Below are 14812 nucleotides of genomic sequence, written 5' to 3'. Positions count from 1 at the left end.
CCAGCTGATGGGTGGTGCAAATTCCTGGGGAGGTTTCAGGCAGGATGAATGATGGGGTTCACGACACCCTGCCCCAGGGTACGGGCACCTTGGCATCTGAGGAAATAGCAGAAGGAGGAAAGACTCTCTGAACCTCTCCCACCCTTCTCCCCTGAAGCCGGCCCTCAAAGAATCTCCAAAGCTCCCCTAAATTAGACCGTCAGACCACCATTCCAGAGGGGTCCTTCCCCTACCCTGAAGAAGCGAATGTCACCCAGGGACACAGAAAAAATTCCCAGCAGGCAGGCCTTCCGAGGTTCTGCTCCTTTAAATAGCATCCTGTTACACCGTTTGGTCCTGCACCCATACTTCTGCAAGATAGTTCCCCCACATACCCAGTTCTCCCTGTTCCTCTGGGTCTTCCTTCCCTCTGAAGGCTCGGTGTCATACAGAACGGAAATGAAGGCCCATGTTTTCCTCTTGCGAAAAGAAGAGTTGCATTCCAACCTGAGATGGGGCCTTTGCATTTTCTGCCTCCAAAGCAGTTTCTCCGGGTCGTCCTGGAAGTACAGCAGCCCCTACGTCCTTGGGCAGGACCCACTCTGTGCTTCCTAATTCGCACATCAGGGAGCCTGGCTCAGGAGGCTCTGGTGACTCCAGCGGGCTCCCACGGCAGGGGCGGGGGCCGGGCCAGGGGGGCGGGCAGGCTGTGCCCAGCTCTTTTCTGCAAGACCAGCCCGGGCCTGGAAGGGGGCAGGCAGACATTGGTTCCGAACCAGGGCTTGCCATGGCACAGGCCGACAAAGAAGCGCCCGCTGGTCTTGGCAGCTCCCGCATGGCACCAGGAAGGTCCCCGTGAAGGCAGCGTGAGGGTGTCACTCATAGGCAAGAGGCTCGGCAGTGGTAGCAGAGAGCCGACCCGCAAGGTCGGATGGGCCCACACAGAGCTCAGGGCATGAGCTTAGGTCCCCCAGAGCACAAGCCTTGCTCCTTCGGGGCAGATGTGGGGGTGGGGGAGCGTATCTCTCCAACGGAGGAGAGGAGGGTGCCTAGGTTCCCAGGCCTGCACGAGCACAACAGGGACTTTGCGCCGAGAAAGAACCGGGCCCGAATTGTGCATGTTCTGTTTACTGGCTCCGGGGACTTGTCTGGTGCTTGCACCGTGTCTGGCTGTGCCCGGGCTTCCTGGTCTGTGAGAGGGGGAGGCTCCCATGCACCTGCCAGAGCTGCTGAGAGAGGAACGCAGGCCGGGCAAGGGATCCCGCTGTGACCTGCAAAGCTGCATAAAAGGCAGTTGAGGGGGCAGATGGACTCAGAAGTGTCTGGGGGCCCTGGAGATGGTCGTGGAGGGCAGCGCGAGGGGCGCTTCCATCCTCTGGCCATTACGGTTTCCCGGCCCCGCAGGTCGCAGGTCGAGGGTTTCCACTTGTTGCAGTGAGAGACCCAGCGAGAGACCTCTTTAACGTGGCCAAAGGCGACACGTGGAGGAAATGGGGCAGAGAGTGTCCAAGACCAGGCTGGAGGAGCTTGGGTGAAAGGGCAGGAGTGAGAAGCATTGTGCAATAGCGGTGCTGGTGGTGGTGGGGGGGAGGTGGACCGAGGGCAGAAGCGTGGGTCGGTGGAGCTGTAGTGCCGGGTATGGGTGAGCTCTCCTGCGGTCGGAGGAGGAGGGGTGAAGGGGCATCTGGCGGGAAGAAGACCCCCACCGCGCCGGCCGCCCACCCACCGACCCGCGGAATCGCATGCGCACTGGGGACCCGGAGGAAAGGGCTTTTGTTGGGAAAGCGGGCGGGCTGGAGGGGTCCGCGCATGCGCAGGCTCCCCAGCCGCCCGGGGTGCGCGGAGAAAAGGGGCGGGGTGGTCCGAGCTGCTGTGCTGGCAGCAGTAGGCGAGGGCGCGGCTGCGGGGTTCCTGGTGCTGAGGACGGACGCCATTGGAGCCCCGGCGAAGGTAAGGATCCAGCCCCAGACGGGACCCGGCGAGGGCGAGTGCAACCCGACACGCTGCGCCCTGCCCCCGCCCTCCGGATCTGAACAAAGCCGGAGCGCTCCGAACCGGAACCCCATTAGACCCGAGGTGGAGATGGAGCACCCCCGCTGTGACCATCACACCCGTTCTCCCAGATCCGAGCCTACTGGCACCAGAGCCCGTGATCCCCACCCCTGGGGCAGACCCGTGTGCTCAGAGCTCAGCTTCCTTAGGTCCGAGGCCCCACCCCCACCCCCAGCACTCCTAGATTACTCCGGAGGAGCTGACCGCTTGCCCCCTTCCTGGAGTCCGGGCCCTTGGACTCGAGCTCTCCAGGGCTCCAGTTGGAACCTCGCCTCGGTCCAAGGCCCTCATCGCATCCACCATCCAGCCCTGGCCATCCATTCCGAGCCCAGCCTAGACCGGAATCAGCTGAATCCCCCCCTCCGCCCCCGTCGGGACCTGGCCACAAGGTCCCCGGGATTCGGTTTCGCGGAGCTTTCGGCTGTCTCCCTTGTCTGAGCCCTCGCATTTGCTCCCCCTTGGTCGTGGTCCCCGGCTCCGGCCCTTAAGCCCGAGCCCTTTGTTTCTCCCTCTCTGAACGCATCCCCTTCGGGACTCTTGGGACCGGAGCCCTCCAGTGCAACCCCGATTCAAACGTTCAAACCTAGCCACGGGGACGGGGAGCCTGCGGGTGCTCCACTCCCCTTTCAGCACGGGGTCTCCTATATCCGTCTCCTAGGGCTCTGCCCCTGACCGCGGCTACCCCGTCAGACCCCACCACCCCACCCCACCCCACTCCACCCCACGCCACCCCACGCCACCGCCACCGCCGCCGCGCCACCGCGCCACCGCGCCACCGCCACCTCCACCTCCACCTCCTTGTGCTGCCTAGTACTGCTTGGTAACCTGATGATTGCCTCCCCTCACCTCGCGAGAGATCCCGCCTGCCACTGAATCCCGCACCCTCCCGCTGAAGCTGCCTCTCCCTCCCTCTCAGGCTGAACTGTCTCCTGCTTGGGACCCAGGGCATGGCTGAGAGAAGCTACAGCGGGCAATCGGAAAACTCCAACGCCGAAGACATGGATGAGGGGAGCGAGCGAGCGAGGGAGGAGGAGATGGTCGGAGGCAACGACTACGAAGAATTTGGTGCTTTCGGCGGCTATGGCACCCTCACCAGCTTTGACATCCATCTGCTCAGAGCCTTCGGGAGCTTGGGTTCAGGCTTTCGCCTCTTAGCGGTGAGGCCCCTTCTTGCCCTGGGCAGCTGCTTGCCCCGGGCCTCGTCCCCCGTGCAGGAGGGTGGATGCAGGGGAGGTCGGGGTCGGCAAGGCATGGCCAGCTTTCCCAAACCTTCCCCGACCTTCGTGCTCAGGGGTGGCCAGGGCCAGGTGCGGGGAGGAGGCCGGGCCACCGGGGAAGCACCATGCCAGTGTGTAGAGTTGTCGTGTGCCCTCCCCTCTGTGCCCCGCTCCTCTGGCCTTGCAGAATGAGCCCTGGGAACTGGAAAACCCTGTGCTGGCCCAGACACTGGTGGAGGCCTTGCAGCTGGATCCGGACACCCTTGCCAATGAGACGGAGGCCCGCGCCGCCAACGTAGCCCGCTCTGCCGCCTCCAACCGAGCCGCCCGGGCCGCTGCCGCGGCCGCCCGCAGGTCCTTCAATCAGGCGATCGCTAGCCAGCTGAGGGCCACGCAGCAGGCCCTAGGAGAGGACACCCAGCCAGTGACACCTGCCGAGGCTCAGGGGGCCACCCCCGAGACAAGCCTCGCCTCTCCGCAGACCTCTCCGCAGACCTCCCAGACGTCAGTCGCCAGTGAGGAGGTCGCCCCTGGGGCACCAGCCACCTCGGCACCGCCGCAGACAGCCTCTGAGGCCCAGGAAGCTGCCGCAGAGGGCCCTAGTACCGCCTGTGCTTTCTCTCAGGCTCCAAGTGCCAGCGAGACGGAGGCCACCCGAACCCAGACAGACATCCTGGGCCAGAAGGATGTCTTTGATTTCAGTCAGCCGGCAGGTGTCAGTGGCATGGCCTTCCCCCGTCCCAAGAGACCTGCCCCGGCCCAAGAGGCCCCCACAGAGGGCCCCAGTGCTGCCTCCGGTGTGTCCCAGGCGGCACCCGCCAGGGAGGGGTCAGCCACCCGGCCCAAGACCACCAAGTCTGGGAAGGCGCTGGCCAAGACTCGGTGGGTGGAGCCTCAGAATGTGGCGGCAGCGGCTGCGGCAGCCGCCAAGGCCAAGGTGGCCGCGAGCATCCCGGAGCAGGAGGGGGCAGCTGCCACTGCCCAGCACAGTGCTGAGCCCTGGGCCAGGATGGGAGGCAAGAGGACAAAGAAGGTGAGGACTCTCCTGCCGTGGGCACAGCCCCTTGCACCTCCGCCTTGCCTCTTCTCTCCCCTCTCTCCTCTCCTCTCCTGTCCTCAGCACCCTCCCCCTACTCTCATCCCGCCTTTGTCCACGTTTGTGCAGCACTGAGTCTGTTGAGTATGTTTTGACTCCACGTAGTTCCAGCCCTTGGGGCTGGTGGGAGAAGAGGCTGGCTCAGAGCCTGGCACTTAGCAAGCTCTCAGCAGTCGCCAGCCACTGCTCCTACTTCTTCACTGCTCGTACTACTCTTGCCACCAAGCACCCACTGGGGGGAAGGTACGTGCGCGGTGGTGCTTTGGCACCGGGAGTCCGCAAGTCCCACCTGTCTCCCTGTCTCTCACATGATACAGTCCAAGCACCTGGACGACGAATATGAGAGCAGCGAGGAGGAGAGAGAGCCCCCTGCGGTCCCACCGAGCTGGAGAGCATCGCAGCCCCCATCGATGGCGAGGGCTCCATCGGCCCCTCGGCCCCCGATGGCCCCAAGGTCCCAGATACCCTCGAGGCACGTCCTGTGCTTGCCCCCCCGCAACGTGACCCTTCTGCAAGAGAGGGTAAGAGAAGAGGTCCACACTCGCTGTCACCCTCCTCTCCTACCCCACGGGCTGCTGCACTCTGCAGCCACCTGTGCCTTGATGTGTCCCCCACGTTCCTCCTTCTGCAGGCAAATAAGCTGGTGAAATACCTAATGATTAAGGACTACAAGAAGATCCCCATCAAGCGTTCAGGTGAGCAGCGGAGCAGGGTCCCAACCGGCTGCCTTGAGCACGACAGGCTGAGGGCCCTCAGCACTGAGGCCCCTGCTCAGCCCAGGTGCCTTCCCTGACTCTCCCGCTCCCGCAGACATGGTGAAGGACGTCATCCGGGAATATGACGAGCATTTCCCTGAGATCATTGAAAGAGCCACCTACACTCTGGAAAAGGTGGGTGCGGGGACAGAAACTGCTCTGCGCGGAGCTGGAGATTAGAGCTGTGGAGCGGTGGGATGGCCTGAGGCCCCTGGAGGCCCAGTTCCCACCTGCCTGCTCTGGGGACCTCCGCTAGCCCTCCACCTGTGAGTTTCCACTGCCCCCGCAGGACGACACCTGCCCCTTCCCAGACCCTACTCTGAGCGTCTGTCTCCTGTGGTGGGTCTCCTCGCCTGTGTCAGCCTCAGAGCTTCCTCAGGGAAGCCCTTGGTGCCTGTCCCCTCCCGCCCCCACACGCAGGTTTGGATCCGGGGAGGAGGACACATCTGACTGGGGCTGGACTGGCTGCACGATGCCCAGCGGGGGGTGAGATCTCACTCTGTTTTCTCGCCACACAGAAGTTTGGGATCCACCTGAAGGAGATCGACAAGGAGGAGCACCTCTACATTCTCATCTGCACCCGGGATTCTTCAGCTCGCCTCCTGGGGAAGTAAGGAGGGGAAAGAGTGTGGTAACCTCCTCGGGGATGCCCCGTCCCTGTCCGCATCCTCTGAGGGTACAGGAACGCAGGGCTGGGTGGCCCCACAGGGCCCTCCCTCTGAGGTCGCAGTGCCCAGGGCCCGCTGGATGAACTGGGTAGTGTCCCGGGGCAAGACCTTGCTGCTTTCAGGATTTGGGCCCTGGGGCCCCAGGAAGGCGGTTTCCCGCAGGTCTTCGGGCCTGGGCTTAGCAGGGTGGCCCTCCAGGGAGAGGTTCCTGCTGAGTGCAGATCCTGAGGTGGGCATGGCCCACCTGAAGGTGCCTCTGGACACCCTGTGGCCACTTGCCCAGTTTGCGCTCCCTGACCCGCCCCATGCTGCTGTGGAACCCCGGGGAGGGAAGGTATCAGATGCCCGTGTTACGGGCGGTGGTTAAGTCTCTCTCTGCGGGGTACGAATTGTCTGTGATCGGTGGGGCAGCAGGCCCTGCATGTCCTGGGAAGCATTTCCCCTCCGGATGGTGAGCTGGCTGCATCATTGAGGACAGTGGCCTCTGCACAGCATCCCTTCCCTCTTTCTCCTCCTGTAGGACCAAGGACACTCCCCGGCTGAGTCTCCTCTTGGTGATTCTGGGCGTCATCTTCATGAATGGCAACCGTGCCAGTGAGGGTGAGTGCTGGCCCTGCACGTGGGGATTTGTCCACGGTCTCATCTTTGGGTGCCAATCTCTCGTCTCCCATCTCCCCTCGCAGCTGTCCTCTGGGAGGCGCTCCGCAAGATGGGACTGCGCCCTGGGTATGACTGGCTCCTCGGCCCCTGCCCTTGCGTGCTGTTCTCCCCCAGAGGGGGTCGCGGGGTTGTGAGGGAGCGGGACGGCCCGGGCTAGCTGGAGAACAGAGGGATGGAGGAGGTCACGGGATGCCGACCTCTCCGCCCCCTCGGAGCTCTGTCCGCAGAGGACAGACACCTCAGAGAGAGAGAGTTAGGGGCTCCCTCGGGTCCTCTGGCCTCTGCTGTGTGCCCTGTCCCGGGAAGGCAGTTCCCACGGGCTGGGAAGCCGGTGATGGTGCCCGGGAATGCTGCTGCCCACATCTGCCACTGCCACCTTCACTGGTCATGGATGTCTTTGCTTGCCCCCAGGGTGAGGCACCCGTTCCTTGGCGATCTGAGGAAGCTCATCACCGATGACTTTGTGAAGCAGAAGTAAGTATTGACTGAGCTGACCTCACGTCGCTCTGGCGCACTTCGGAGTGCCGGTCTAGTGGAGAAGACGCCCCTATCCCATTTCGTAACCCCGCGGGACCCGGGCCCTCGGGTGCGGGTTCGCGTGGGGGTGGGTGCGGTGAGGTCAGGGGGACGTGTTGACTGGGAGTGTGGTGGAGGGTGGGTGTGACGTGAGCACCACGTCACTGAGCACCTGTCCTATAGACTGCCGCAGGCATTTCCCATGTAGCACGTAGAGCGAGGAGCCTGGGGCTCGGAGAAGGGAGGTCTCTGAGTGTGGCCCACAGCTGGTAAGGCCGGGTGCCCAGCTCTTCTGGGTTTCAGGCCTAGACCCAGTCTGCCCTTGGTTCCCAGAGAACATGCAAGCAGGCACGCCGGCGGGCAGACAGGACAGGCACGTGGACAGGCACAGAAGGGTCAGGAATGCAGAAACGGCCGTGGAGCTCCTCTTGGCAGACTCTTTCATTTATTCATTTTCTAAATTTCCCGCCGTTTTCTGTGGCACCTCTTTCCGGGGCCCGCCGGTGGGGTGTGCTCAGAGCAGGGGGCCCGAAGAGTGGCTCCCCTGTTTACAACGCACCCAACAGGAATCTGGGGCTATGGTGATGAGAGGCACAACCCTTGTGGCCTCCCCGTGAGCCTACGCCCTGCCCTACACGTGTCCCCTCTTCACCCAGCCGTGGACCCCTACCGTGAGGCTGTTGGGGGCGGAGGTCCTGAGGATGAGAGCCGGGGTGGTCTGGCCCCGGTGGGCGGGGCGGCCCTCTTCAGCCACAATGGGTCACTGCTGGGCGAGAAGCCAAGGGCGTTTTCCTCTCTCGCTCAGGTACCTGGAGTACAAGAAGATCCCCAACAGCAGCCCACCTGAGTATGAGTTTCTGTGGGGCCTGCGAGCCCGCCACGAGACCAGCAAGATGAGGGTCCTGAGATTCATCGCCCAGGTACCGGAGAACCTGTGTTGGGTGCCAGGCCCAGGGGTGGCACTTCCCAGGCCTTGTTTCCTCCTTGTCTTGATGCTGAGAGGAAGCATCCTAAGTGAGGAAGACAAGTTCATAGAGGTCGTAATTGTGCCGGATGTGGCCCGATCCCAGGGTCCTTTCTCTTTGTCATCATTTCCTGAAGCGTGTAGGTGGCTGTGGCAGGCAGCAGGTGCTGCCCGAATTGTGGGGTCTCTGAGCCTGCCACTAAGGCTGCTGTTTCCCACCCCAGAACCAGAACCGGGACCCCCGGGAATGGAAGGCTCACTTCTTGGAGGCTGTGGATGATGCTTTCAAGACGATGGATGTGGAAATGGCCGAGGAACATGCCAGGGCCCAGATGAGGGCCCAGATGAATATCGGGGACGAAGCTCTGATCGGACGGTGGAGCTGGGACGACATACAGTCTGAGCTGCTGACCTGGGACGAGGACGGGGATTTCGGCGACGCCTGGGCCAGGATCCCCTTTGCGTTCTGGGCCAGGTACCATCAGTACATTCTGAATAGCAACCGTGCCAACAGGAGAGCCACATGGAGAGCCGGTGTCAGCAGCGGCACCAACGGCGGGGCCAGCACCAGCATCCTCGATGGCCCCAGCACCAGCTCCACCATCCGGACCAGAAATGCCGCCAGAGTTGGCGCCAGCTTCTTCTCCTGGATCCAGTAAGCTCTTCACAGGGTCGTGAGACCTGCAGGAGGGCTGTGGGGACCTGGGGGAGGCCGGGGGAGACGCCGGGAGGCGAGGGGCAGGGCAGCGGTGAGCCCGTGGAAACACAGAAACACACCGGTTGCCCTGTATGTACCCCTGGCTGCTTGCTGCGGGTCTCCACCCATCCGTTTTCATCTTGCTCCTCGTGTTACAGACAGCGCTAAGGAAGCGCGGCGATTTTCCTCACCCAGCCAGACTGCTGCTGCAGAGTCCCTCTTGAGTAGAACTCCAGGCGCTTCTTTCTCCCTGTGGGTCGGAGGGGCCGTGCAACACGAAGCTCCCCTTGCTCCTCCTGCTTTCGTCGTGTGCTTTTTCTTGTGTGTTCATGTTTTGGTATCAGTGTTACATTAAAGTTGCAAAATGAGTGGGGATGTCTCCTGCTTGACCAGTGCACGCGTGGCTATGACCCATGGCTGGTCTCCTAACGAGGTCACCTCTTCTGGTGGTCCTGCGGTACGGTTACAGGTGGGACGCACGGTGGTATGGCAGTTGCAGCTGAGTCGGGAGACTATGAGTTGGAGGAGCCCCCAGTCCAAGTGCTTATACGATGTCCCACGAGTGCTGCTCCAGGAGCACCAGCTAGTAGGCAAGGGGGGGCAGGAGAAGGGATGGGCTGGAGGTTAGTGTCACCACCCCAGAGAGTGACTGTGCCACAGGCAATCACAGGGCTCCCTCCCCTGTGCCCCCACCTCCTTTCTGTGGAGACCAGTTCCCATAACCCTTCGTTCAACATCCAGGCAAGTCAGGACCCCCACCCACCCCAGGGCAGAGTCTTAAGGACCGTGAGGAGGGCCCCGGGATGATGGGCTCAGCCCTGCAGTGGGCAGGAGTGAGAACTGCCGACCCATGAGGACCAAGTCAAACGGCTTAGACAGCCCATTGCCAGTGAGGGATGGAGGCTTCAGTGCTCCTCTTTCCCTGAAGCAGGGCAGTCCCTTTCCGGCCCAGGCAGGGCTTAGGTGCTGGTGTGCCGCAGGGCTGGGTAATATGAGGAAGGGGATGGGGTAGGACTGCACATCCTCCAGGTGCAAGATCGGGAGGGCAGAGACAGGCTAGCTCCCGGGGAAGGGCTCCGTCCCAGGCAGAGAGGACGGTGCCCTGGGCTTGCTTCCCAGGATTCTCCAGTAATGGCCACAGCCTGGCAGGACAGAGCCCAGGTAACTAGGAGGCAGGCAGTGGTGTCAGCATCCCCGCCACCCCGTTGACTCTGGTCCCAGAGAGTTCCCAAAGCCTGACGCAGATCTAGGCCCTGACTGCCCACGTGATTTTGAGTCCCAGTGAAAAAGGAAAGCCTCCGTCTGATTCCTCGAACGGGATTAAAAATGTCAAGACAGTGACGGCAGAAGGATAGCATTTTGGAGCCCTGTTGAGGATGGGTAGGGCTGCACAGGTCACATACCCAGGACCTAAACCCTGTTTTTCACAGAGGTTGGTGGGGTGGATGTCCCAGTTGCAGGCCTGTGTGTGATTTCTTCTGTCTGGAGTCGGGGCTCACTCTTGGCCACACTGACTGACCTCCTGTGATTCTGACCTTCGCCTGGCCCCAGAGTTTAATTTGAGCATATGCATGGAGGCACACACACACACACACACACACACACACACACTCATATGTGCTCACACACAGAGTAATGGAATCTTCTTCCCTTTTCCCTCCGATTGATGGAGGGATATGGGGTGTGTGTGACTGTAGGTGCCTTGGTGTGACGAGTGCTACCCAGTGTGACCGGAGCCTTCCAGGACACTTCCCGTACACAGTAGACACTATGCCTTTTCTAGGCTCAGGGTCAGGGCAATCACCATAAGCCAGAGGCGTGAGTGCGCTTGAGCACTGTTGTGCAGAGGGTACTTGAGATAGGGCAGCTCCCGGAGAGAGGAACAAGGAGCCTTGAGGGAGGCGGTGTTCGGCTGACCTCCCACTCCCCGCCCTGCAGCCTTAGGGGGTGCTCCCCCTTGCTCCATCCCTTCCCAGAGTGGGCCACTCCAGGGTCCCAGGCTCCACACTCTCCATGGGGCAGTGCTGGGAGCAGAGAGGAAGATGGCCTCGGGAAAGGCCGGCCGACTGTGGGTCCCACTGGAGGGTCCTGTGGCCCATGTGGAGACCACACCCCCTCACTCTCTGTGTCAGCAGGAGACCGAGTCAGACCTCCCTCCAGCCCCAGCCTGCGACCTTCCACAGGACCCTCACCACAGAGCTTCACGGTTTCTCTTGGCAGAGCGTTTTCAGAGACCCTCTGATGGGCCAGGTCTGTGGCTCTGGTACACAGGGCGCCTGAACCCACCTAAGCCTCCTCCAACTCTGAGGGCTTCTCTCTGACTCCTTCTCCAGTTGTTCACACACTAGTGTTGCTACGCTCGTTTCTGGCTATCGATGGCTACGTGGAATGTTGTTCTGAATGTTCACGTATCGCCTCTTGTTGGCGCCCACGTTTCCATCTGTCAGATGTCCCTGAGAGGAGGGGCTGATTAGGCCCAGTGCCTGGCGAGGAACTTGAGACTCTGAGAGGGAAGACAGTGGCCCAGAGTCACAGTGCCAGCAAGCAGCAGCACAGGGCCTCGAACCCTAGACCCGCTGAGGACAAAGTGTGGGTTAGTCAACTCTTTGTTGTTGTGAACACAATATCCGACAAGAAGGAGCGAAAGGAAGAAACGATGTCTTTGGGCTTCAGAGGCTAATAAGTCCATGGTCAGCCAACTGCATCGCTCTGGGCCTGAGGTGAGGAAGTACATCATGGTGGAAGGGCATGGTGGAGAAAAGCAGCTCAGATCTCAGCATCCAGGAAGTAGAGAGAGAAGTAGAGGAGCCAGGTGCCAGGGATAGTTACCAGGGTCATGCCCTCAGTGACCTACTTCCTCCAGACACGCCTCACTTGCCAGTGTTTACCACCCAGCAGTCCATTCAAACTATTAATCCATCAAAGGGATTGAGCCACTGATGAGGTGACAGCTTTCATAATCCAATCTTTTCACATTCAAACACTGCCTGATCACCTAGCATATGAGTGAGCTCTTTGTGGGACATTTGGGAGTGCTGGGGATTGAGCCCAGGGATGCTGCATTCCCAGTCCTTTGGTGATTTTTTTATTTTGAGGCAGGACCTCTGTATGTTGCCGACAGGCTCCCCAAGTTGCTGAGGCTGGCCTTAAACTTGCAATCCTCCTGTCTCGGCCTCCTGAGTCCTTGGGATTAGAGGCCCATGCCATCGTGCCAGTGGTTTCGAATTTTACAAGGGGACCATTTTAAAATCCAATCCATAACCAGGCACCTGCTCTGCTTCTTGCAGTCCACTGCTCATGAAACTAGGGGCTCATAGGTCCCCGGGCAACACGTGCCCCTGCTCTCTGCACAGTCTCATCACATCCAGCCTCCCATCCACCAGGCCACTCACACCCAATGCCACTGCACCTTCACTGATGCTCTCGGCAGCTGTCCACCCTCACTATCCACACGAGAAAAGTAGACCCGTACAAGGGAGGTGACGTGCCGGAGTGCTCTGAATCTGCCTCGGTTAGTGTCCTTGGCCCTTTACTTTTCCTTTCTCACACCTTTGTTCAAATGCTTTGCCCCTTGACTCTTGGGTTGTCTTCTTCATCAATGTATGATGAGGGCCTTATACATGGTGCATACTTTGTCTATGACCGGCGTACCTTTCGCAGAAATATTTTCAGTCTATGATTTGCCTTTCCATTTTCCTAAGGATGAGGGGCTGAGTTGCTATGTTTGGTGAAATCTCGGCAACCTCTTTTGCGTGGGTGGCTGCTAAGACTTTCTGGGTGGCAGAATGAGTCTTTGGACCACACCATGTCCGCCAAGACCTGACCCCACATTTGCTTCCAGACGTTTTTGATTTTAACTACTTTGTTTACATTGAGGAGCTCAACAAATTGAGCAAGTCTGAAACCATACCAAGTCTCATTTCTGACCACCCTGGAAAGAAAACAGACACCGATTCCTAACAGAATTAACAAAGACGTGGAAATTGAACAGAGCCCTGTCAAATCACCAACGGGTCAAGGAAGAAACCACAGGGAACTTAGAAAATATCTCCAGACAAATGAAAGCAAACCCACAATAGACCACACTTTACAAGGTACAAGGAATGCAGCACTAAGAGGGAAGCCGAGGCCAATAAATGCTCACGTCCACAAAGAAAAATGGTCTCTGCTCAACAAGCTAGCTGCATGTGTCAAGAACTACATAAGGATGCAATCCTTAAACCCAACATGACCCAGGTAAGGAAGTAGTGAAGATTAGAGCAGGAAGAGATGAATTGAGAACAGAAAAACAGTAGCAGAAATCAATGAAATACACAGCTTTTATTCTGAACAACAACAACAACAACAAATCAACACAGCGGGCAAACTCTACAGTAGATTAACTAGGAAAAATACACAAGAATCAATTAACTACTTCAAAATGAGAACTGAGACATAACAGCAGGCACTGCACAAAGAAAAAAAAGTGACAAGACAAATCTGCCATCAAATTACGCCAAGGACTCAGGTAATATGGAAGGAATGTAAAAAAAAAAAACAAAACACTGAATTCAGAAAAACATACCACCTACTGAGACTGATTCATGAAGAAATGAAATATCAGAAGGGACCTAAGCCATAGAGGAGAACGAACCCGTATTCAGAAAGCAACCTACAGAAAAAACCCGGGACCAGATGGCGCCACAGAAGAATTCTACAAAACATGTAACAAGTTGGCATTTATGAATGCAGTTCCCTTCCAACAATAGAGAAGGAGGGAATGCTTGCAATTCACTTCAAGAGGCCAGCATTACCCTGATACCAAGGCTGACAAAGAAACCAAAGGCAAAGCAAACGAGAAGCAAATATCCTGCAAGGACATTGAGACAAAATAGTAAAACAAATGCAGCAGCACTTTTAGAGCACACAAACAAATGGGATTTCCTTTGAAAATGCAAGGACGATGGAAGCAATGAAAACTGATGTCAGGTACCTTTCTGACACAATGAAGAACAACAACGTGGTGATCGCCTCAACCCAAGCGGTAAGAGCGTCTAACAGTTCTGCCCCCTTTCACAATACAAGCACTCAACGCATTAGGGACATAAGGAAGTTCCCTCCGAAAAGTAGAAATCCACTTACAACATCCCACTCTACACATCCGTCTCAATAGTGAAGGAGGGAAAGCTTCTTTCTCCTTTGAGGCCAGGAACAGGGCATGCGTGCCTGCTTTTGCCACTTCTTCACAGAGTCTGGATTAGATGTTCCGGCTAGAGCCATCCCAAAAGGAAACGAAGGAAATATCACCATCGACATGTTCGTCAGTCAGGAAATGCCCTTCGACATGGTCCAGAGCTCACACAAGATTCGCCAGTTCACTTACAAAATATTTTGAACTGAATAGAAATAAAAACTTAGAGGATACTGATGAAATATCTGTAACGGCCTGAAAAAAGAAAGCAGAACATGAATGAGCCAGGCATCCTTGTCAAAACTGAGGAGAAGAACACAGATTAAGCCGAAAGGAAGCAGAAGAAATTGAGTAAGGAAAACACTAATAAGAGCTAGTGATAAGACACAACAGCCAACATCAGTTCCCAGAGACTCCATTGGCACCGGCCTCCACATCGGGGCCTTCACAAAAGAGAGAAATCCTGAAATGACCAATTTCTGGACTAAACTGGAAGAAGCAGCTCTCACCAACAACATGTTAAGATCATTCGTCCAAATCGTGAGCTGTTCTTGCCAGTAGATTTCAAGATTTGGATAGAAGTTACAAGTTTCAAGAAAACACATCGAAATGACAAAACACAAGCAAACCATGAGGGCAATTAGTTCGGCCTGTCGGTTGGTGGTGTTGTTAGGTAGTGGTCCTGACTCAGCAACCCCTTCCAGGGAGACAATGGCATATCCAGCCCCTCGCATTCCTTCATGGAGAAGAGCTCCCATCAGTGAACCATATGAAAGTAGGGTTGTGTAAGGCCCCCTCCTGAACATTGGAGGGGCAGGGGAGTAACTCCTTCAGGGTCTCAGGGCAGCTGAGGGTTGGTGAAGATGTAGGTTGAAGGTGGGGGTAAGAGAGTGGCTGGATTGAAAGAAGGGCATGTATTATAGGAAATGGAACAGTCCTCATAAGAGCAGCTTGCAAGGCTAACCCCCGACAGGGTGGTAGAGTTTGCAGACCCTTATAAGAAGCTCGGACAGATGATGAGGTGAGAGCACTTCAGTG

General features: G+C 58.0%; 1 protein-coding gene and 1 non-coding gene across 4 annotated transcripts; both read left to right on the top strand.

Annotated features, from left to right (window-relative positions):
- The first annotated feature begins 1737 nt into the window (after window positions 1-1737).
- Window positions 1738-8973, top strand: LOC124971300 (melanoma-associated antigen D4). 3 transcript variants are annotated; one of them, XM_047535065.1, is made up of 13 exons: window positions 1740-1929; window positions 2976-3188; window positions 3436-4281; window positions 4662-4865; window positions 4976-5039; window positions 5155-5234; window positions 5618-5709; window positions 6288-6367; window positions 6451-6493; window positions 6839-6901; window positions 7749-7863; window positions 8132-8562; window positions 8763-8973. In XM_047535065.1, exons 1-13 carry the CDS (start codon window positions 1789-1791, stop codon window positions 8770-8772), a joined length of 2382 nt encoding a protein of 793 aa, XP_047391021.1. In that variant the 5' UTR covers window positions 1740-1788; the 3' UTR covers window positions 8773-8973. The 3 variants fall into 3 exon arrangements, with proteins under 3 accessions (XP_047391023.1, XP_047391021.1, XP_047391024.1); XM_047535068.1 differs by having other exon boundaries at window positions 1806-1929; window positions 2948-3188; XM_047535067.1 differs by lacking the exon at window positions 8763-8973 and having other exon boundaries at window positions 1738-1929; window positions 8132-8566.
- On the top strand, window positions 7449-7577 carry LOC124972763 (small nucleolar RNA SNORA11). Its single transcript, XR_007106539.1, has one exon. It is a non-coding gene; the product is annotated as a small nucleolar RNA SNORA11 (small nucleolar RNA).
- Window positions 8974-14812: the final 5839 nt, after the last annotated feature.

The sequence above is a fragment of the Sciurus carolinensis genome, chromosome X (assembly GCF_902686445.1).
Source record: "Sciurus carolinensis chromosome X, mSciCar1.2, whole genome shotgun sequence".
In the NCBI taxonomy this organism is placed as follows: Eukaryota; Metazoa; Chordata; class Mammalia; order Rodentia; family Sciuridae; genus Sciurus; species Sciurus carolinensis.
The sequence above is the reverse complement of the archived record's forward strand: the minus strand, read 5'-3'. Positions and strand labels throughout refer to the sequence as shown.